This window comes from Barbus barbus (assembly GCF_936440315.1).
Source record: "Barbus barbus genome assembly, chromosome: 26".
Classification (NCBI taxonomy): domain Eukaryota; kingdom Metazoa; phylum Chordata; class Actinopteri; order Cypriniformes; family Cyprinidae; genus Barbus; species Barbus barbus.
In genome coordinates, this window is record NC_136754.1 from 7,377,956 (window position 1) to 7,401,231 (window position 23,276).

Sequence of the window (23,276 nt, forward strand, 5' to 3'; positions counted from 1 at the left end):
AATGCAGCCTTGGTGTGTGATAAACAAAACATTTAGTCAGAATAGGCTTCATGGCTTCTTCTGAAAGGCCATCAATGCATACATTTTCCCAGCAGAATGGTATAGTTCCTGCATCTACCAGCAGGGGCTTACCTATCCATGCTAAACACAACCGCCTCGGTATGAGGAATCCTAGAGAATAAAATAGACTGAGCAACATAGAGTACTATCAGGAATTTTTAACTCTCATTCTCAGTGACTTTGCCACGGTTTAACATACTGAAATACTGAGCTTCTGAGGTTTGGTGTATTTCCATGCAATGATTTTCCACAGACACTTCTGCACAATCTGCCTTTACTCCCCGGGCAATTCATAAGCAGAGGCACTTTCTCAGTGGTCAACAGTGAATGTTGCGTCAAAAATGCAACTGCACCCCTGATTGCCATTTAACTGGTGTGTCTGTTTATACTTCTCATTACATTGCATGATTAGGAACATAACTCCATTTTACGTGCTATTTCAGGCTGAAATACTCATCCGCATGTACTCTTTTGAGCTTTTTGAATCTAAAACATTCAAGGATAGATGAAGATTACATTTTGCTTGAATTTTGAAATGTTGGATGTTTTGGGGCTGGTTGTTGTGGCAGTGCTGCAGAGGTGGAGAACGCAGGTATTTGCTATTCTCAGAGTGTCTCACCACGTCGCTCTCTCCATCTCCCTCGCCCTCCATCTTTTGCGTTCTCTCTATCTTCACCTTACCCTCCATCTCTCTCTCTTTATATCTTTTCCTTTCTCTTTCTTTCACCCACCATCTCTCTCCCTTGCCCTCTTTCTCTCTCTCTCTCTCTCTCTCTCTCTCTCTCTCTCTCACTCTCTCTCATCGGGAGACGCCTGTGGAATATAGTCATCAACATGAATTTTTTTTCCACTCTTTGGAAGAGGCAAACCCTAACAAACATGTAGTCAGCTGTGCAGTGGCTCTGCCTTTCCCACAATAAAAAACAGCATGAAAACATCACCTCGCCTTCGGTATCCCGCTCTTAACTCTTAAAGAGACACTTAACAATCAGTCGTGACTCTACTTATGTTCAGTTGAAGCGAGTGACTCATTTGTAACAGGTAAGGCGTACATTATCCAACATGTTGCCTGCCTTACATGTATTGGTATTTACAAGATGTTGCCGGAGCTATTGCCATAAACATGACTCAGTCATGCCTCATGAACCACAGGAGGAGGCCGGAGAGTGTGGAGGAACATTCTGGGTAAACACCACTTGTGTAATGGAGACGATGTGGTTAGCTGTCCTCCACTGGTGTCCTCGCTGACCTAGTATCATAATGGGCACTGTACATGCTGTAAATCAATGTATTTCAAAACAAACATCACTTTTTCAAGACTGCTCTGTTCTGAATAAATGTATAGCACTTGGAATAAATCTATAAATAAAAATAAATGTGTGTGGAGGAGAAAATGGTTGATTTAAATTCGTGAAATTATGCCAGTGAAGTAATATGAATATCAAGCCTATGCTTCATTGATTTAACTGAACATTGACTCAGCATAATATTTTGACTCATACTTAAATGGGTAAAATTAGAAAAGAAAAATTTGAATGAATCAAATGGTGGTGTAAAGCCTAGGAACGAGCACTGTCTAGTAATGTTTAACAATCTAAACAAAACTGATTGGTTATTATTACCTGAGTGTTTAAATATCCAGTGCATTTGCTTGATGAGCACATTTTTTCCTGTGTTGATGTACTTCCTATTGAAACAGGAAGTTTGGGTGGGGCGTATTAAAGTTGTAATGAAACAGAAGAAGCGGCAGATCTCTTCTTCCATATTGTGTGACACATCTGAGTGTAACTGTAGGCTGGGGACTTCAATTCATTGATTGTTGATTGGATTTTAAAATGTAGGCACTGTACTCAAAAATGAATGTGAGATTAGCATTTAGCAGATTAACAAGGATTATAAAAGTAAAAATTACAGAAACACTTTCAAGAAATGATGCAGCCTCAATGACACATGCGGCCCACAAATGTGACCTCCGGAGGGCACAGCCTTTGAAATGAGACACGGGAGTCAATTGTGAATGTGGGTTTCAAGTCTGGAATATGTAACCAGAGAGATGTTCCCTTTTTATTTAAAGAACCGATAGACTTTAGTTATATCACAGCCAAGAACTACGATTGGCTACTTTCAAGACAGCTGCAGAGAGTTTTGGAGTGCGGGAAATTTAAATTTTTAGATATAATTTAATTAGACATAAATCAGTAGTACAAAAATTAAAAAATAAAACTTTAAATGTGTATTTTTGCTTAATATTAAGCTACCAGACAGACTAAAAACTGATATTTTATGGTCTTTAAAATGGAATTTTAGAGAAACAACAAAAAAGATAAATAACAAAAAAAAAAAAACAGAAAAAATTGTCATAACCTTGCTTCTTCAAACATTATAAATAAATATAATTGAAAAACAAATCATATGCACATTAGTTTCAAACCCGACATGAAATGGTACTCATAGAGGGTTCTTTGTAACCTTGGTCTGGTCTCTTCTTTTGATAAACAAATGTATTTATTGTTGAAACATTTTTACAATGATTTTTTTTCATTCTACTGAGAATCTAAATATTAATATCCAGTAACAGTAATTTTCAGTTAAATTTGTTACTTGATTTACACAGGTCTAGACAGTACGACAATCCAACAAATAGAGCGTGCCTTCCCCTTTAAGGAGCCCCCCCTTTTCTCCACAGCAGGGGGAGGGGGAGCTCAATCCTGGAACAGCGATTGAAAAAAAAAATCCACCAGTAGACTGTTTCAAGTTCCCCCAACAGAAACTGTGCCTGATTTGTGGCCAATGCTGGAGATGTACGAAAAGGGAGGAAAACACTAAGCGGGTAGCTATGGAGATAGACCGTTTTCCTGGCCGCTTCCTTTGACAGGTGTTGAGTAGGTTAAAAGTCTTCAAACAGAGTCCACCATGTACGCCAAAGGGAAAGGAGCTGTCGTTCCATCCGATAGTCAAGCCAGAGAGAAGTAAGTGAAGTGCATTGTCAACATATAGAGCAAAAACCTGCACGTTCTCTGATGCCTGCGCTGTATTGCACGAGACGGCTATCGGCGACCCCTAACACTTTACTAAGTAGTTTCTTAGCAGATTCTGTGCGGTGTGATTGTGCAGTGTTCATCTAGCTGTGTTGCACAGCTGTTTTGATGTGTTTTTGCTTATGCATTCTACTTGTGCTTGCTTTGGAGCAACTTTATCGTGCATTCGTGTAGTAGATGTTACATGAAGGATTGTACCGTGCAGATGCAGATGGAGAGTTTGTGGAAGGCTTGGATCAATGCATCAGATGCTTCTTGTGCATGAGACATACAGGAGTCCCGAGATCTCCTCTTTGAATCATGTTAGAGCAGCTGTACAAACTAAATGTAATGAAATAGCTTGATTTGCTGAGTGAGTTTGTTACAGTAGAAGATTTTACTTGGTTTAAACCCCCCAGACTTGCTCATTACTGTTGTTATAAATTCTCAGTTTCTTACCTTTTGTGTTTGTGACTTTTTTTAGATTTGTTGTTATAAATACAGGGTTTGTATTTTGTGCAAATACGGGAGTTGCAAGACATGCAAGTTATGATGCTTTAGCATAGTATGTGGGAAGTGTAGTTTAAACAAGGTTCTCAAGCACTGAAAACCTGGAAATATCAGATGACTTTAAAAGTATGATTTCCACATAGAGATTTCAATAGGAATGTTTAAGCTCTGCCACGTTTAAGCAACCAGATATTGGTCTTTGTGGAGTAAAATAAGTTTAACTAATGAGTTTAATTGTTTACATTATTCATTCCAAAGCTTATTACCTGTAAATGGAAATTTATTACTGAAATATCTATGATATATTTTTAAAAGCCTTATGTTGTGATTATGAATAACTGGAAAGGTCGTGGAAAAGTCATGAGTCAAAAAAAAAAAAATGCAGAAACCCTTTAAATGAAATGTGTATCTTGAGTATATCAAATCCCAAATTATAGCATATATTCGTGTCAATAAAACTTTTAGTGGTTTGTAAGGTTGTCTAAAATTTTCTTATTCAGTAATGGCTGATAAGTGTCCTTATGGCTAGTTTAAGACAGTTGTTCTCATAATCTGCATACTTTTTTAAATAGTTGCTTGGGTTTGATAGACTGCACCTGTGATCAGCTTCAATCATTCTGTTGAAACATCTGAATTCAGGTTGTGCTGATAGTGACCACTCAAAATGATGAGGATCAGAGTTAGACAACACATTTTAAGGAGCTTAAATGGACAGTACGAGATGCTTAGTTTAAGATAATGAACTGAAATCTCATCCACAGTTTTATACTGGTCATTCACATTTGTATTATACTGAATTTTCAAGGCCTTTTGCGTGTCCAGAAATGGCTTGAATGAATGATGCACCTTAGTGAACGTAATTCTAGCTGAGCTCACATTTATGCTCAGTTTGTATTCTCAGGAGTGAGGAGTTCCTACACCTGGTATAAACTTTAAATTACAACTTGTGGAAGAGCATTAAAGCACTTTAAAATCCAATTTATGAAAAACGGATCCATCGGAAGCACACCGTCTCTAGCCAAAGGAGCAGATGGATTCTCAGTTTGGCAGAGCTGATGCGAGGATGCAGCGCTTTGGTTTTTGTCAGATAACTTTTTAGGAACTTGTCATTTTCACCCTTCTCCCTTGTCTCGTGCGTCTGTGCTGGGTGAATAATTGATAGGAGAGTTGAAAACATGATTTCCTAACGGTGCCTTTGTAGGACGGTTATGTGTGATTCATTCATGTTTAAAGATGGTTTTATCAGAGAGCCTCGGGCGAGATGTCAGGTGTGCTCAAGGCATACATTTGGCAGATTTCTTTGATGTGAGGACTCCGTGTGGGCTCTGTTGTGATGAGAGCGGAACAGGGGGACCCATTTATCTCTGGTGATACATTTTAGAGATTTTCCTTTGGAGCAGTCATAAACTGTCATCTGATTTGTCCTCACCTTGGTTCATGTGTAATGAAAAATGTCACACCCCTGAGTGAACACTTCTAAAGGGAGGATTCATCCAAAGCTTATTTACCCTCATGTCATTTTAAACCGTTATGCTGTTAATAAATATTTATGTGGAACACACAGTGGGACATTTGGAATAATTTCCAATTCCTGTTTTCCATATAGTCAGTGGCATAGTGACTAGTCTGTCAAGCTTAATAAAGGTTGTAAATGCACCATAAAAGTAGTGCATATGTCTAGTCCAGGATTATTATTTTTTTAATATTATTTAATTTTTTTAAACTATATTTGTCAAAAAACTATTTTTGTTCAAAACATGTCAAAGTTTGTGGTTGGTAAGATTGTTTTAATGTTTTTGAAAAAAGTCTTACATGTCATTGATCAAAAATACAGTAAAAATAGTAATATTGTGAAATGTTATTGCAATTTAAAATAACTTTACTATTTTAACATATTTTAAAATGTAATTTATCCTTCCGATATATTATTATCAATGTTATCAAGTTGTGCTACTTAATATTTTTGTGGAAGCCATGATACATTTTTTTTGGTAAAAAGAAAGTTTTTTTTCTTAAAGAAAAAATATTATTTAAAAAATATCAATTTTTTTTTTAAATAGAAATCTTTTATATCTTTTATATAACATTTATAAAAGTCTTTACTGTCACTGATTGATATTTTATCAATTTAATGTATCCTTGGACTCCTTGCTGAATAAAAAAATCATCTCAGTAAGATGCTAGTAAACTATTTATCTAAAACTAATTTTATTTTCATGTTTAGTTAATGGAAAAGTTTTCATTTAGTTCATTTAGTTTCATTTAGTTTAATCCTTTTATAGGCAAGATTATTGAAAAGTTGGCTTTAATCAGCTGAACAACTACTTAAACTCAAATGGATACCTGGACAATTTTCAATCTGGTTTCCGACCGCATCACAACACAGAGACAGCGCTCATAAAGATAATAAATGATATTCGCATTAATTCTGATTCTGGCAAAATATCAGTGCTGGTACTACTAGATCTCAGTGCTTCGTTTGACACCGTCAATCTTAACATACTTCTTGAGAGACTGGAAAACTGGGTTGGGCTTTCTGGGATGGTACTCAAATGGTTCAGGTCATACTTAGAAGGGAGAGTTTATTATGCGAGTATTAGGAGAGGAAAAGTCTAAGTGGATGTCCATGACATGCGGAGTCCCACAAGGCTCAATTCTTGCACCGCTCTTGTTTAGACTGTATATGCTCCCACTTGGTCAAATAATGAGAAAGGCAATTTGGTTCTATCACAGCTATGCAGATGACACCCAGATTTACCTAGCCTTATCTCCGAATGACTACAGCCCCATTGACTCCCTCTGCCAATGCATTGATGAAATTAACAGTTGGATGTGCCAGAAATGTCTTCAGTTAAACAAGGAGATAACTGAAGTCATTGCATTTGGAAACAAAGATGAGGTTCTCAAGGTGAATGCATACCTTGACCATAGGGGTCAAACAACTAATAATCAAGTCAAGAATCTTGAATGAGCACTGTGCTACGTCTGAACTGATTGCACTGTATTTTATGTATAATCATTTTCTATTTTTAACTGTTTTAAATGAATTGGAAATCAATTTTAAATCATCTTAAAAGTATTTAAATTCCTTGTTTTATGGTCATGATTTTTGAAAATGATTATTTTACTACCTTTTGTGTAAAGCACTTTGAATTCTAATTGTGTATGAAATCTGCTATATAAATAAACTTGCTTTCCCTTACCTAGTTTTTATTTGCAATTATAACTGCTTCTGAAGGCATATGCTAACTTTTTGTGAGTCATTTTTCAAATCAAATAATTCATGAAATGATGCATCTCATAGGCTATATGCCACAGTTCTCACATCATGATGTCAGATGACAAGACATGAAACCACTGCCACTTGTTGTTTTTGACATCCAGTCTGTGGCGTATTTTATTTGAGATAAACTTAAATTTTTTTTGTGAACTATTCTTTTAATGGCCCTTTTCCTTCTCTGAGAGTAAGGGGAAAAATGGGTATGACAATAGTGTTTTGCACCTGGCATTATATTGTAGGCCAAGCAATCTGACCTGTGTTTAATGTTCCCTGTGCGGATGAGACTCCCCACAGTGTTACAAGGAGTCATGGTGAGGCTATTTTGCAGTAAGACCTTATGTTCCAGCAGTACCATAACATCAGCTCTTTTTACCTCACTCACCTCAAAACAAACGCACCTGAACTACTCCAACATCACTGGACTTAGCTCTTCTGAACGCCTCCGAGTGGCAGGGCTTTCTCCCACAGGGACACTGTAGATCTGGAAAAAACTGAGGGGGAAGGGGCTGAGAGACTCGTGGGTCGTCCCCCTGGGTATTCCCTCCAGCAGACCTCTTTTCGGGGCTTTTGAACGGAGGCTGAGCTTTAAGACGGCATGCCGCAGGCTCCTGAGGCCCCAGCCAGCGACACAATCTCCACCACCCCCTCCCCGTCTCCATTATATGGCTCTTTATATGTCCTGTGTTCCTCTGGAGAGCGCGCCATTTAGATTTTGCTGATCAGGTTTGCATACATTAACACCTGCTCTCAGTCATTTGAATATGAGAGAGCCTGGCATATAAAGACAGATGGATTTGAATGGTGTGTTTAAAAATAAAATAGAATGTAGCCTATTGCTTTTCTTAGCAGTACCTGATAGGGCAAGTATCACTATTACTATTGCCTGTACATTTTCCATTCAGCATGTAGCTTAATTTCACAAACGGTTTGTACTACAAACCTAATATGTCAAATTATGTGACTGAATGAGCAAAGGTAGGCTTTGTTTTTAATGTTTATAATTCATATTTTCACCTGGATGATCATGTGACGTAACAGCAACAGTGAAACTTCAATCATCATTTATTCATCCTCAAACAAAGACATTCTTCCCTGGAGCCAAAAGAAAATATTTAAAAAGATGTTTTTTTTTTTTTTTTTTTTTTTTTTTCCTTACAATAAAAGTCAGTAGGGTCTATTAAAGGGATAGTTCACCTAAAAATGAAAATTCTATCTTTAATTACTCACACTCGTGTCGTTCCAAACACGTAAGATCTTTGTTCATTTTAAGAACACAAATTAAGATATTTTTGATGAAATCCAGGAGCTTTTAGACCCTGAATAGAGAGCAACGCAACTACCACGTTCAAGGCCCAGAAAGGTAAGGACATCTTTAAAATAGTCAATGTGACATTAGCAGTTCAACCTTAATTTGATGAAACTATGAGAATATATTTTGTGCAAAGAAAACAAAAATAACGACTTTATTCAACAATTTCTTTTCTTCCGTGTCAGTTTTCAGTGCGTGTTCTATAGAGTACTACGTTTCTTCTTTCTTGGACTTTAACATGGTAGTTGCATCGCAGGCTAAGCAGGGCCAGAGAGCTCTTGGATTTCATCAAAAATATCTTAATTTGTGTTCTGAAGACGAACGAAGGTCATACGGCTCATGAGGGTGAATAATTAACGACAGAATTTTCATTTTTAGGTGAATTATCCCCTAACGGTCTATTAAAAATCTATTATAATGTTCAAATACTACTTTGGTGTCAATTATCCCAATATTTACATGCTTATGTGTTGAGGTTGTTGTTAGTTCTGTACTTAGGTTGTGTTGAGGTTGTTGTTAGTTCTTGTTATCCAGCTGAAATTGCTGTGATTAACTTATCTAATGAACTTGATCTAATTTATTTTGGCTGTATCCCAGCATTGCTTGTAGTGTCTGCTCTCGCAGCCAGGCTAGACACTTCTTCTTGCCCGCACCTTAGGGTCTTGTCCCATCAGCTGTAGTTCCCTGTTCCCATCCCTCTGTGATGTCTTTAAGTGTTTGGGCTTCCAAACGGGACCTTCAAAATCAAGAGGTCCTGTTCTTGGCTCTTGCACTCAATGTTCCTGACAACTCAACACAAGGTGCTCATTGAAGGCGCAATTGAATGAACCGTATTCAATAATGCATCAGGGCCAGGTGCCGGTACCCTGTGTACCAAAGCACACAGTACCCCCCTCCACCTGGATCACATGGGCCTCCCTGCCATGAAATTTTTATCAGCCCACTCCTGGGAATCCACAGTTTGATCCAGATCGTCTCGCGCTTCCCTCATATTTAAGCAGATGGCAGCTGCTAGATGTTATCTTCAAGCCCAGAGGTCGAACTCCATTGGCGTTCCTAAACCCTTGTTTATGGTGAGACAGGTAGTGAGATAAGTGACTAACGAATTGCAAAGTGGAACAGTTGTCTTAACTAAATTGGCCATGAGTAAGTCGGTCAGAGATATGAAACTGTGGTATTTACTTCTTTGGAACACAAAATAATTTCAGTGTTTTGCCCCAAATGACAAGTCTCTTGTAGTTTATTATGTGCGCTTCTACAGACAAAATGCATCCGATATGTTTTTGTAAATTTTTACAGAGGGTATAGGAACTATGGACTTTAGAGTTTGTTAATATGAATTAATGTGTTGATATAAAAATGGCTGTGAGGGACAGATGTACTGTATGTTCAATTACTCTTGCTGTTGTGTAATTTGTTTATATTGCAAATATACCTTTTTCACAAAATTTCTAGGGGAAAAACTATGTGAATATTGAATGGACTGTACATCTGAACGGACTACACCCTAACAGCCTCGTTTTCATTCATGTAAAATTAAATATGGCATTTTTCCTGACTAAGCTCTTTAACAGAGCTTGAATGAGTGTCATGGGTGCCGTTCAAACGCAAGGCTTTGAAATGTATAGTGATATTCACTGAAATGGCTTTTGCTAAATAAATAATTATGCCACAATTCCGAAAACTAACAAATTAGGGCCAATTTCTTCTTTGAAGCAGTTTAATACTTTCTCCCTCTAGTTTCTGTAACACAACCTAGACTTTCTGACCTTTTATTCTGTATGTACATGTTCTGTCATTCTTTTGTTACCTTGTAGGGCTATATATTTTTGTAAGGGAATTTAGTTAGACTCGGTCTTAAAGGAATAGTTCACCCAAAAATGAAAATTCTGTCATTGTTTACTCACCCTCGTGTCGTTACAAAACCATTAATCCTCAAAACACAAATTGAGGTTTCTGACCCTCCATTGAAAGTCCTGGTAACCAAAACATTGAGGAGCCAAAAAGTTATAAAGGTGTCATAAAGTGAGTCCATATTAATCGATCAGTTTAATGCAAGTCTTGTGAAGAGATGTGGTAGCTTGGTGGTTATTTACATCTAAACATTGAAAGGTTGACAGTAGGGTGAGTAAATGAGAGAAGTTTCATTTTTGGGTGAACTATCCCTTTAAAAAGCAATATAAAAAAGAATTGTGATAAGATCACGATTCTGCCTTTTTTGCCGTATCGCCCACTTCTGCTTCTATTTTTCATGGCTAACAGGTAAACCTAAATGCAGCTTAAGTTTAAACTCACCACCATGGCCAAGACCAAAGAGTGGTCCAAGGATGTCAGGGACAAGATTGTAGACCTACACAAGGCTGGAATGGGCTACAAGACCATCACCAAGCAGCTTGGTGAGAAGGTGACAACAGTTGGTGTGATTATTTGCAAATGGAAGAAACACAAAATAACTGTCAATCTCCCTCGGTCTGGGGCTCCATGCAAGATCTCACCTCGTGGAGTTTCAATGATAATGAGAACGGTGAGGAATCAGCCCAGAACTACACGGGAGGATCTTGTCAGTGATCTCAAGGTGGTTGGGATCATAGTCTCCAAGAAAACAATTGGTAACACACTACGCCGTGAAGGACTGAAATGCTGCAGCGCCCACAAGGTCCCCTGCACAAGAAAGCACATGTACAGGACCGTCTGAAGTTTGTCAATGAACATCTGAATGATTCAGAGGAGAACTGGGTGAAAGTGTTGTGGTCAGATGAGACCAAAATCGAGCTCTTTGGCATCAACTCAACTCACCGTGTTTGGAGGAGGAGGAATGCTGCCTATGACCCCAAGAACACCATCCCCACCGTCAAACATGGAGGTGGAAACATTATGTTTTGGGGGTGTTTTTCTGCTAAGGGGACAGGACTGCACCGCATCAAAGGTACAATGGATGGGGCCATGTACCGCCAGGGCATTGAAAATGGGTCGTGGATGGATATTCCAGCACTACAATGACCCAAAACACACAGCCAAGGCAACAAAGGAGTGGCTCAAGAAGAAGCACATTAAGGTCCTGGAGTGGCCTAGCAAGTCTCCAGACCTTAATCCCATAGAAAATTTGTGGAGGGAGCTGAAGGTTTGATTTGCCAAACATCAGCCTCGAAACCTTAATGACTTGGAGAGCATCTGCAAAGAGGAGTGGGACAAACTCCCTCCTGACATGTGTGGAAACCTGGTGGCCAACTACAAGAAATGTGTGACCTCTGCGATTGCCAACAAGCGTTTTGCCACCAAGTACTAAGTCATGTTTTGCGAAGGGGTCAAATGCTTATTTCACTCATTAAAATGAAAATCAATTTATAACTTTTTTGAAATTTGTTTTGTTGTTATTCTGTCTCTCACTGTTCAAATAAACCTACCATTAAAATTATAGACTGATCATTTCTTTGTCTGTGGACAAACGTACAAAATCAGCAGGGGATAAATTTGTTTTTTTTTTCCCACTGTAGATATTGCCGTAGATCCTTTGCGGTAATAGTACCTTTAGATGGACTTTGTTTGAACCTCTCATCCACAGTTTTATGGTCGTCGTTGACTCCCCCTCCACCACTGTCTCTCGGTGGGAGGCATTGTCATTCTGGTCACTCTCCCGCGCCAACGCGTCAGTGTTTGTGCAGTGATGGAGCGCTGGATCTCCTCCCTGTCTTTCATATCCAACTTTATCACAGTCATTGACTGGCTGATCAGAGGGAGCTCTCCTTTGCTATTTATGAGCCTGCCACCCTGGGCACCTCCTTCCACTGACTCATTCACCTCCTCGCTGATGCCTGGGAAAGTGTCCTGCTCCCACACAAATGCATGCTTCTGCCCACTGTATGTGCGTTGGAGAGAAGCTTCCATCAGAACAGTGTTATCTTAGTTTCATTTATATACTGTTATAATTTAGTTTGTATTAATATTTTGAATTTGCTTTTATTTTTGTACTTTCAGTTTTAATTTTTAGTTATTTTATGTGCTTTTGTCCTTTTTTTTTTATTTTTTTAAAATTTTAAAATTTATTTAATTTAGTTTGACAGGGATATTGTACATTAATAAAAACATTCCTGTAAATGTACCAGAATTAGCCAAAGGCTATTTTTAATCCTTAGTCCCTGGACAAGATGTTACAAGTCACCCTAAAGAAAATTTGATTAAAAATACATAATAGAATAATAATAGAATTACACAATACAATCATACAGTAGTGTATTGAAAACAATATAGGATCAATTAAAAACAATGCAAACAAAATACAAACAATAATAGGATAACTAGCAGATTCTAGTGATGACAAATCTGAGTACTGATTAACCAATTCTTCAATTGAACCCTAAATAAAGCATATGTGTCTAGGCAAGGCAAGGCAAACTCTTCTAGTTGTCGGAATAGTATTCCATTCTCGTGCAGCTTTGACATAAAAAGCAGACTGACTAAATTTACTTCATCTAAGCGGTATGATACAGTCTCCTCTTAATGCACCTCTTGTAGAGCGATAATCAGTTGTTCTGATACGAACCAACTGACCTAGAGGGGGAGTAGATGAACCATAAATAATTTTATACATTAACATACATTTGCATATTTAATCATGTTTTCCCAACTTAACAAATTATGTTTTTTCAGTATTGGACAATGATGATAATGTACCGATTTCTTATCGAAGACTTTAAGTGTACGTTTGTATAAGGACTATAATGGTTTTAGAGTCACTGAACTCGCTTGAGACCAGATGGTTAAACAGTAAGTCATGTGAGAAATAACCATAGAATACATATACATCTTAGCTGCCTCTGATGACATGTAATCTCTATTAAACTTAAAATTCTAGAGATTAAACTTAACCTGCTTACAAACCTTTTTAACTTGAGCTTTAAATGTAAGTTTAGAATCAATCAGTACTACCTGCAGCCTCACCCCTGACACGTAAACATCTGGCTCTTTAATAATACTGTTAGACTTACATACTGTTAGACTTACATTTCTTATGTTAGAAAAACATACATACTGTTTTGGACACATTTAGTAGTAAGCAATTCTCTTTTAGCCATGCCGACACATTAACCATAGAATTCGTAAGTTCATTTGCGACTTGTGTCAGACTATTACCATGTATATAAATTACTGTATCGTCTGCATACATTTGTATATTGATGCCAGGACATGAAAGATGAAAATCATTTATATACATAGCAAAAAGCATTGGACCCAAGATAGATCCTTGCAGAACACCAGTTGATGTACCTAAATCATTGGATAGGTCATTGTGTACTCTAACACACTGAAATCTATCTTATAGATATGACTCTATCCAGTTAAGTGTATGTGATGAGAAATTAAAACAAGATAACTTAGACATAAGGTTTCTATGATTAAAACGGTGTCAAAGGCTTTCTTTAAATCAAGGAACACTGCTCCAACTACACCACCTTTATCTAAGAAAGTTTTAATATTTTCTATAAAAAAACTATTTGTGGTTTCCGTTGAGTATTTTGCTCTAAAACCAAACTGCATTGGATGCATTGAAAATTAACTACTACTCAAGTAACTGCTAATCTGTTCTGCAACTAGTTTCTCCATAATCATAGAAACAGTGGGTAAAATACTAATTTGCCTATAATTATCAATAGAAAGGGGAACTCCACTTTTGAATATTGGAACAACAATCGCCATCTTTCAAACACTTAGGAATTTTCCCTGGGAAATTGAAAGATTAATAACTTTAGTAATAGGTTTAATTAGGGTAAAACTGGACTCTTTGAGCATAACAACATCCATGCCATATTTATCTTTACTCTAGATGATTTAAGAGATCTAATTGTTCTCATAAGATCAGAATCACTAACAGGCCTTATTCTAAAAACAGGCTCCACTGTTGTAACTGGACAGACATTAGTATACACAGGCAGAAAACAACGAGTAATAGTTTCTATGGAATCAACAAAATGATTAAAAGTCTCTACCACCTTTTATTGATTTCACCTCTACTTTAAGTTCTAGAATTTTCTTATCTTCATTTTGTTGTCCTGTTCATTTTTTTTAACTGATTCCAAATTATTCTATTACATTACTACTTGGGTTTATTTTTTTTCAGTTTTAGATAAGCTTTCATTTTTAATAGTTTAGAATTAGTTTAGAATTCCATTTAGAAATGATAGTGCTACAAACTTTTTTTCACGAAATTTTACAATTTTTGTTTTAAGTTTTCCATCTAATATTTTTATTTTATTTCAGTTCAAATGTTTTTAATAGTTGTAGTTAACAGTAATAATCCTGCATCATACAGATTTCAAGATTGTGAATGGTTTTCATATGGTATTTAAATGGTGGTTATTGGTTAGCACATGGTTATGCTCCAGAACATTGAGCTGTAGTGCTCATGTTTGTAACGCTAGTACGAATCTGGCTCACAATATTTTCTGTTTCCCATATTCTGTTCTCAATTTTAGTGTATCTATTCTTAAAAGTGGAAAAGGTCGAAAAATTTTGTCATCGTGTTACTTGTCCTCAAATCTGTAATGAGGTTCAACCAATATGTATTTTTCAGGGCTGATGCTGATACCGATTACTATTACAGATCAAGTAGACCGATGACCAATATTTTGAACCGATATGTCTTGTGTAAAAATTAAAATTGATGTCAAAATTAAGAATAACAAGGGCTCTGACAAAAACCTTCCTTAAATGCTTATAAATAATTTTTATTGCCAAATCGGTTATGAAAATGACCAATACGATAACCATACAAATGCTTTAGCCTATATCAGCACCAATAATCGCCCAGGCCGATAATCTGTCAACCTCTTATATGTAAAACTTTTTTTCTTCTGTGGAACGTAAAAAAAGATATTTTGAAGAATGTTTCAGCTGTTTTTATTTGTACACTGAAAGTCACTGAGGTCCAAAACAACACTGGACCGTATTGACTTTCATTGTATGAACAAAAAACACCATTCCAACCAAATTTTCTAAAATATCATTGGAACATGAGGATGAGTAAATGGGTTAGGAACTATCACTTTAAATCATCTTTCTTGTGTAATCTGTGTTTAATTTGATATAAAATGACCAAACTAGCCAAACTATCTCTTTGTTGAGACTTTGGACGTCAACACACATCGTTATGGAAGAGCCACTATTGTGTATGCCATTATTGCTTTACCCATGGTGGAAATAAATGTTCTTGCCCCAAATACACTGCAGCCAGGCAAAAAACATGTTTGTACCAAATTGTGCCTGTCTCTGAATGTAATTTTGCCAGGAGAGCTTTGCAGGGCTATTTTCTCTTATGGCTGATGGAAGAGAAAAGGAAAGGATAGGAGCTGAGGAATGGTACAGTTTCAGCCCCGCGGTACACTGGGAGCTGGGTAATTGCTAGCCCAAGCGGCTAAACAACAGAAATAATGGATACAGAAAATGACAAAAACACAAGAACCTCGATGGTGCCGTCAGATTGCCGTGACAACTCCAGCTATGCATGCTTTGGCTGATCTTTCTGTTCTTTTCATGGAGCAAACGGGCTATGGAGATCGGACATGTGGTCACTGCCATTGATGGGTGTTTTGTGTGTTTATGTATACTTGTGTAATCAACAATCTCTAGTGAGTTGTCTGTGGCCACTGATTTTCTTTCTGAAACTTTTGAACAACGTCCAAACTAGAGTGACGGCACACAACTGGGAATGAAAGTCTGTATCTCCGTTCTAAAACCTCGCTAGCTGTCTACATAAGCTGCTACCTTCTAAGGTAGCATTCTGATCTTATAAGTGACTGATTTTGGCAGTCTACATGGGCAGCAACATAAATAGCGAATTGCAGAAGGAGCATGACTTGCAGTTGATTTTCCTGAAGATTGATGTTGGTGTGTTTCAAGGATAATGATGCAATGTTTAAATAAACAAAAAGACATAGCACACAGTATAAACTAGTGATTTTTTTTTTTTGTTACTTTATTATTGAATGAAAATGTTTGTTTATATTAACATTTCTTCTTGTCATCTTGGAGTTATTATTTTTGCTTACTTGCAGAGGAATCTGGGATTAGCTTCTCATGCCCTGAATATAATGCATTTTCCTCTCTTGTTCTCTTCTAGATTAGCTTTATACGTGTACGAGTACTTGTTGCATGTTGGGGCCCAGAAATCAGCACAGACCTTCCTTTCCGAGGTAAGACTCTGCTTACTTGCACGCACGCACGCACGCGCACACACACACACACACACTTTAGTCTCTTTAGTACATGTGTTTTGTTAGAAAACACATTTAAATCATCATAAACCACCAAGTTGCCATTTTTATAAAAAAGTAATATGAATTATAAATAAATATTTTATTTAGTTGTTCAAAAATAATACTATTAATAAAAATATACTTATATATATATATATAATACTGTATATATTGAACATTTTACATAATATACTGTATAATATATTACACAATATACAGTGGGGCAAATAAGTATTTGATACACTGCCGATTTTTCACACTTACAAAGAATGGAGAGATCTGTAATTTTCATCGTATAGGTACACCTCAACTGTGAGACAGAATATTTAAAAAAAAAATCCAGAAAAATCACATTGTATGATTTTTGAATAATTAATTTCCATTTTATTGCATGAAATAAGTATTTGATACAATAGAAAAATAGAACTTACTATTTGGTACAGAAACCTTTGTTTACAGTTACAGAGGTCAGACGTTTCCTGTAGTTCTTGACCAGGTTTGCACACACTGCAGCAGGGATTTTGGCCCACACCTACATACAGGTCTTCTCCAGATCTTTCAGGTTTTGGGGCTGTCGCTGGGCATCACGGAGTTTCAGCTCCCTCCATAGATTTTCTATTGGGTTCAGGTCTGGAGGCTGGCTAGGCCACTCCAGGACCTTGAAATGCTTCTTACGGAGCCACTCCTTAGTTGCCCTTGCTGTGTGTTTGGGGTCATTGTCATGCTGGAAGACCCAGCCACGACCCATCTTCAATGCTGTTACTGAGGGAAAATCTCGCGATACATGGCCCCATCCATCCTCCTCTCAATACGGTGCAGTCGTCCTGTCCCCTTTGCAGAAAAGCACCCCCAAAGCATGATGTTTCCACCCCCATGCTTCACGGTTGGGATGGTGTTTTTGGGATTGTCCCCATCCTTCTTCTTCCTCCAAACACGGCGAGGGGAGTTTATACCAAAAAGTTCTATTTTGGTCTCATCTGACCACATGACCTTCTCCCATACCTCCTCTGGATCATCCAGATGGTCTTTGGCAAACTTCAGATGGGGCTGGACATGTGCTGGCTTGAGCAGGGGGACCTTGCGCGCGCTGCAAGATTTTAATCCATGACGGTGTAGTGTGTTACTAATGGTAACCGTTGAGACTATGGTCCCAGCTCTCTTCAGGTCATTGACCAGGTCCTCCCGTGTAGTTCTAGGCTGATCCCTCACCTTTCTCAGGATCATTGATACTCCACGAGGCGAGATCTTGCATGGAGCCCCATTCCGAGGGAGATTGACAGTCTTCTTGAATTTCTTCTATTTTCTAATAATTGCGCCAACAGTTGTTGCCTTCTCACCAAGCTGTTAGCCTATTGTCCTGTAGCCCATCCCAGCCTTGTGCAGGTCTACAATTTTGTCCCTAGTGTCCTTAGACAGCTCTTTGGTCTTGCCCATAGTGGAGAGGTTGGAGTCTGATTGATTGAGTGAACGGGTGTCTTTTATACAGGTAACGAGTTCAAACAGGTGCAATTAATAGGTAATGAGTAGGGCTTCTTAAAGACAAATTAACAGGTCTGTGAGAGCCAGAATTCTTGCTGGTTGGTAGGTGATCAAATACTTATTTCATGCAATAAAATGGAAGTTAATTATTTAAAAATCATACAATGTGATTTTCTGGATTTGTTTTTTTATATTCTGTCTCTCACAGTTGAGGTGTACCTACGATGAAAATGACAGATCTCCCCATTCTTTGTAAGTGGGAAACAGTGTTCATTTTGGCAGGCATTTTTGATTTAGTCTTAGTCTTTATCTTGAGATGAAAATGCTTAATAGTCTTAGTCACATTTTAGCCATTTGAGTCTTTCATAGTTTTAGTCTAGTTTTAGTCGACAAAGTCATTGCATTTTTGTCAACTTTTAGTCATTACTTTTAGTCAAACTGCAGTTACCAACATTTATTTTGGTAGCTATTTTATATGTAGCATTCAAACAAAAATAGTCATTAATTCTTCTCTCTTTAGACCAAATCAATTAAGCTTAGTTATGAGAAATTTGAATCAAGGATTGAATTTGGAAAAACTGGAATAAATTTTCATTTTTTGGTAGAGATTAAACTCATTTATCAGATACAGTAGGTTTACTTAACAAGTATACATTTATTTAACATCTTTTGTTGGTTAACATTTATGACACAGATAGGAATTATCTTTAAATTAAATTAGGAATGCTGTCCATTTAAGACAGAAGGTATGTATGTAATAGCGTACTGACATATATTCAGTTTTCACCCACCTGTTTAAGCTCACTTAAACCATAACGGACTGTATTTATGTGAGATACTTTCAGATCGCTAGTTCGCGTTTTGGTAGCCTATCCGTCCACTGCGGCTGCCATGCAAACGCACCTTATCCAGTGACAGGGACGCACATTTTGAAAGACAAGACAGTTAACTTAGCCTATAGGATGTATTTTGAATGTCCGGTAGTCCTCAAATAACATTTTAGTCCAGTCTCGTCTTGTCAACGAAGACGCGCATAAATTTCGTCATAGTTTTTATCATCAGATATTAGTTTTAGCTCGTCAACGTCTCGTCTTAGTCACAGAAAAAAGGTTCGTTGACGAATATTTTTCGTCGTCATCTTCGTCAACGAAATTAACACTGGTGGGAAAACTTGAAAAATCGGCAGTGTATCAAATACTTATTTGCCCCACTGTATATTTTCTGCATATCTATTTTTTTCTAATGTGGTGACATGACATCACTTACAAAAGCATGTTTCCTATCAAGCTTGTTCTTTTCTGCAGTGCAATAAAATCTAAATTAAATCCACTTGTTTCATTTGAATGGGTCAGGATGTTGTGAGTCTGCGCTGTACTGCCACAGTAACATTGTTCTTGATTTTTCTTGTTCCACATTTAAATGAGAACCTTATAATCCATTTAATTTCGCTGTTTGTGTCAGGAAATATCTCAAAACACACCAAATATTCACTTTAATAAGAACATTAACACTTCTGCATTAGTGATGTATAGTAGATTTTAACTATACTGAATTGTTTGTTTTTTCCCCATATATTATATTGTTTTCCCCATATACAGTCTCAGAATCTGTGGGCCAGTATGTGTACACAAACCATGTGCAAAAATATTAATTACCCATCATTAATAGCTGTTTATGATACGCCGACCAGCAGGATTTTTTTTGCCGTTTTTTTGTGAGCAGTCATTTCCGTCCATTGCTCTGTTATCCCAGGGTGTTTTTCCTCCCTGTTGGCTTGGCGGCATCTCTGCTGCGTTGCGGCATTGTTTCCCTGACTTTCTGCAGCACTTCTCAAAAGCACCACAAGTTGGTCAGATGTTTATCGTACCGTTTGGCAGGCCGGCGAGGTGAAATTGACTGATAATGTGTTCTTAACCTTCAGACCTGCTTCGGTAATCCACTTTCAGCTGCAGTGAACAAACCTATCCTCTCCATCCTCTTAGATTTTCTTTTTTTCTCACTACATTTTCCTGTGTAATCATCCATAAATAATTGTTATAATAGGCTAATTCTTTACTCGCACTTTCCACGGTCAGTTCAGGTCCTTCTACTCACCTATTACAAAGGAGAACATTTCTTAAATATACTGAGATTATGGCCTTAATGAGAGTCGCCCTGGCCATTTCCACACAAGCAGAAGGGATGGAGGGTGAAAGTGAGCCCCAAGGCCTGAATGAAGTGTAGGAAAAACAGAATGATTAATTTTGAGGGTCATGGCTCTGGATCGCTAAAGCCTGCTGTAGGTCTCCACACTGATGGATTGACCAGGAGGAAGCAGAGTAATGACTGCCAAGAATATGTCGCAGTAGTCTTATTTACCAATGTTGTAACTAACAGTTGCATTGTGGATGTTGATTTCTGCAGAACACAAACAAAGATAGGCTATTTTAAGGATCATTTCAACTAGGGCTGGACGATAAATCTTGATGATATCGAACTCGCGATGAGGCAAAAGCTGCGATAAGTCCATGCATATCTTCCAGTGAAGTCTGGTTCTGTGATCAGTAGTAAATCTCCATCCGAAGGCCAGAGGGCGCTCTCAAACGGAAACTCCAAATATGCCCTGCAGAAGAAACCCAGGAATCCCTATATATATTTAATAATGCAATGACTTTATCACTGCTTAGAATACTATGAAATATGTTGCGTGCCTTATTCTGTGTAGGAAGCCACATCGTCTAACAGAAGGATTTATTTCAAACACTCGACTGACGTCATAAAGTGAGTTTGGAGTAAAAACATGCTATTAAAAGTGATATTTTAACGTGCTTTCAGAAGGACAGGGCTCCAGACAAAAAAATCGAGTAAGGAGCCATTGGCTCCTATAAAAGAAAAACTTAGGCGCCAAATTATTTTTTTAGGTGCCACAGAATAAAAGTGGTTTATTTTATTATTATCATTTTATTTTTCCCCCCTATTTTAACATTTCAATCATTTTGTCATGTGTTTATGTCTTATCTTTTCTAGGCTTTATCAGCATTTTAATCCATCTTGTAGATGATCAGGTCGACCGGGGGACTAAGGTTCACTTAAAGTGTGAATTAAATGTCTTTTACAACTTGAAATATACAGTCACAAAGAATTGTTCATTACACAGAATCTGTACCAATATCATGGACCATAAGCATCACTTGGCAACTGAGTGCAGTACATCCTATAAATGTTGTCACGTCTTTCACACATTCAGTCTGTTTTTCTTCATTAGTAAAATGCAATTTTATAGGAGGAGTTGAATCATGTACAACAGAATAAGTAAAAATATTAATATGCAACAGCGCATAAATATAGCAAAACGCTCCTCTTTATAGTTATTTTTCTAGCTGACTGATGAGTTTATGGACACTGAGTGGTTATTCTGAGGTAAATGTATTACAATGCAATGTTTACAAGCTTTATACATTTCCTCAGTTTGAAACAATGAGCATTTACATAAAACATTTCAGTAAGTTGTACTATAGGCTCTCTTATTGCCTACCTTTTGATCAGGTTCATTTCATACTATAGTAGTAAATCGAAATATATAATGGGTTCACTTGCTGCTTTAACTGAGGTGCTAAAGAGATCGCGCCTGCGCATTAAGTGCGATACTCTCCGCTCGCGCGATCCGGACGCATACACGGACCGTGTGGACGCGGGGTACTGGTGTTTATATTATCACCTTTCAGGTCTCTCTCACTGCGTTCAGCAGACTGTGTGCGGCAGAGACGAGGACTGTTTGAAACTCTTTTCCCGTAAAACTTTGATGCGCATCGTCTTATGTAAGTTTAATACGTGAACATAACAAAAGATGTGAGCGCAAAACAATCGGGAAAAAAGTCCTTTCATGCAAATTATATATAGTCGCCAGTGGCGACCTCAGCAAAAACTTCACTCGCAAATTAATATTTTTGGTCGCAAATGCGACCATTTTAGTCGCAGTTTGGAGGACCAGTATTTACTACACAGAGCCATAGTTCACTGAGAAGCTACGCAAACAACTTTTATTATCACAGTGCGATTTTCATAATATCGATGTATAATATCAATGATAGCGTCTGCAATATTTATTTGATAAATTTTTTATTTTTTTGCGTAGCTTGTCACTGAACTATGGCTCTGTGTAGTAAATGCTGCTCCATCTGAAAGCAGGTGATGGAGATTTACTACTGATTACAGAACCAGTTTTATTGACAAGAAGCACACGACTATCGCATGCGATTTATCGGCCAGCCCTAATTTCAACTGTTTTTATCCATATAATGTAAATCAGTGGGGCCTAAAACAACACTGGATCCCATTAACTTTCGCTGTATGGACAAAAAAAAAAACTTTTTTTTTTTTCAAAATATCTTTTCTACAGAAGAAAGTAGGGCCCTATGATTTCCGCAATACGGATAACGCAGACGCATTCACAGAATCCACTGGAATTTACTGTATAATGTGGACTGTAACGGAATTTGCCAAATTTTGGATGGCTACATCAAAAGTAGGTCAGTACACTTAAATCAGAATGCGATATGGACTACTGTCTGTGAATATTAAGCCAAAAATACTATTGAAATGTAAATCCTGCCTGTTCTGCATGTCTCTATGAATGAATGGCACAGACGCACAGTTTCGTTAACTACACATGCTCGCAGTGTTTTCAGTCTCTGCCGCCTCAATATATGAGTACATTAACACATGATCATAATCTCTAGAACTGCTCTGAGAGTCACTTCATAAGCATTTTACCATTTCTTTTGAGTAAAACTTATCATCATATATACAAACAGAAACCTAAAGGTCTTCACGGCAACACGTCAAAATAAAAGTTCAGTTCAACTTGAAGAAAACATGACAGAAATATGTCTAAATGTAATGATAGTATTACTACTAACAAAATTATTATCGTAACATTATTTTTAAAGGAAAATTAAAATGGAAAAAAATGGAATCCAGAAAAATTAAAACAGAAAAAAAAGGTTTTCATAGGGCCCTAAGAAAGTCATGTTTTGAAACGACATGAAGTTGATAACACAAACACTTGGCAACTACATTGACCATTTTTCTATTGTATTAGTCCAAAAAAATATGAAATTGCCCACTTCGTTGATTTTGTTTATTTTGATTATTTTGATTGTATTTGCACTTCACATCTTAATTATGACTTCCGAACTCATGCGTAGGGGCTTCCCAAAAGGACTTTCTCCTCTCTGTCTATGAGATTTTAAGCTCCAGTGTTGTTGTTGTGGTGGAGAAAGCAGGATGATATATATGGGATCTGGATTGGGTCAGAGAGCAGACTGCGCAACGTCTGACAGGAGAATGTTACATTATCTACAATCTCACAACCCCTCTTTCTTTTTCTTGTT

The 23,276-nt window shown here is 37.3% G+C and overlaps 1 protein-coding gene across 1 annotated transcript in view; it reads left to right on the plus strand.

Moving 5' to 3' along the window:
- Positions 1–2,827: 2,827 nt before the first annotated feature.
- LOC306846340 (single-stranded DNA-binding protein 3-like) overlaps positions 2,828–23,276 on the plus strand; it is a 76,976-nt gene continuing 56,527 nt past the window's right edge. The window contains exons 1-2 of the mRNA XM_079379655.1: positions 2,828–3,029; positions 16,290–16,362. Coding sequence (XP_079235781.1) covers positions 2,974–3,029; positions 16,290–16,362 — 129 coding nt within the window. The 5' untranslated portion in view covers positions 2,828–2,973. The remainder of the gene's footprint in view (positions 3,030–16,289; positions 16,363–23,276) is intronic.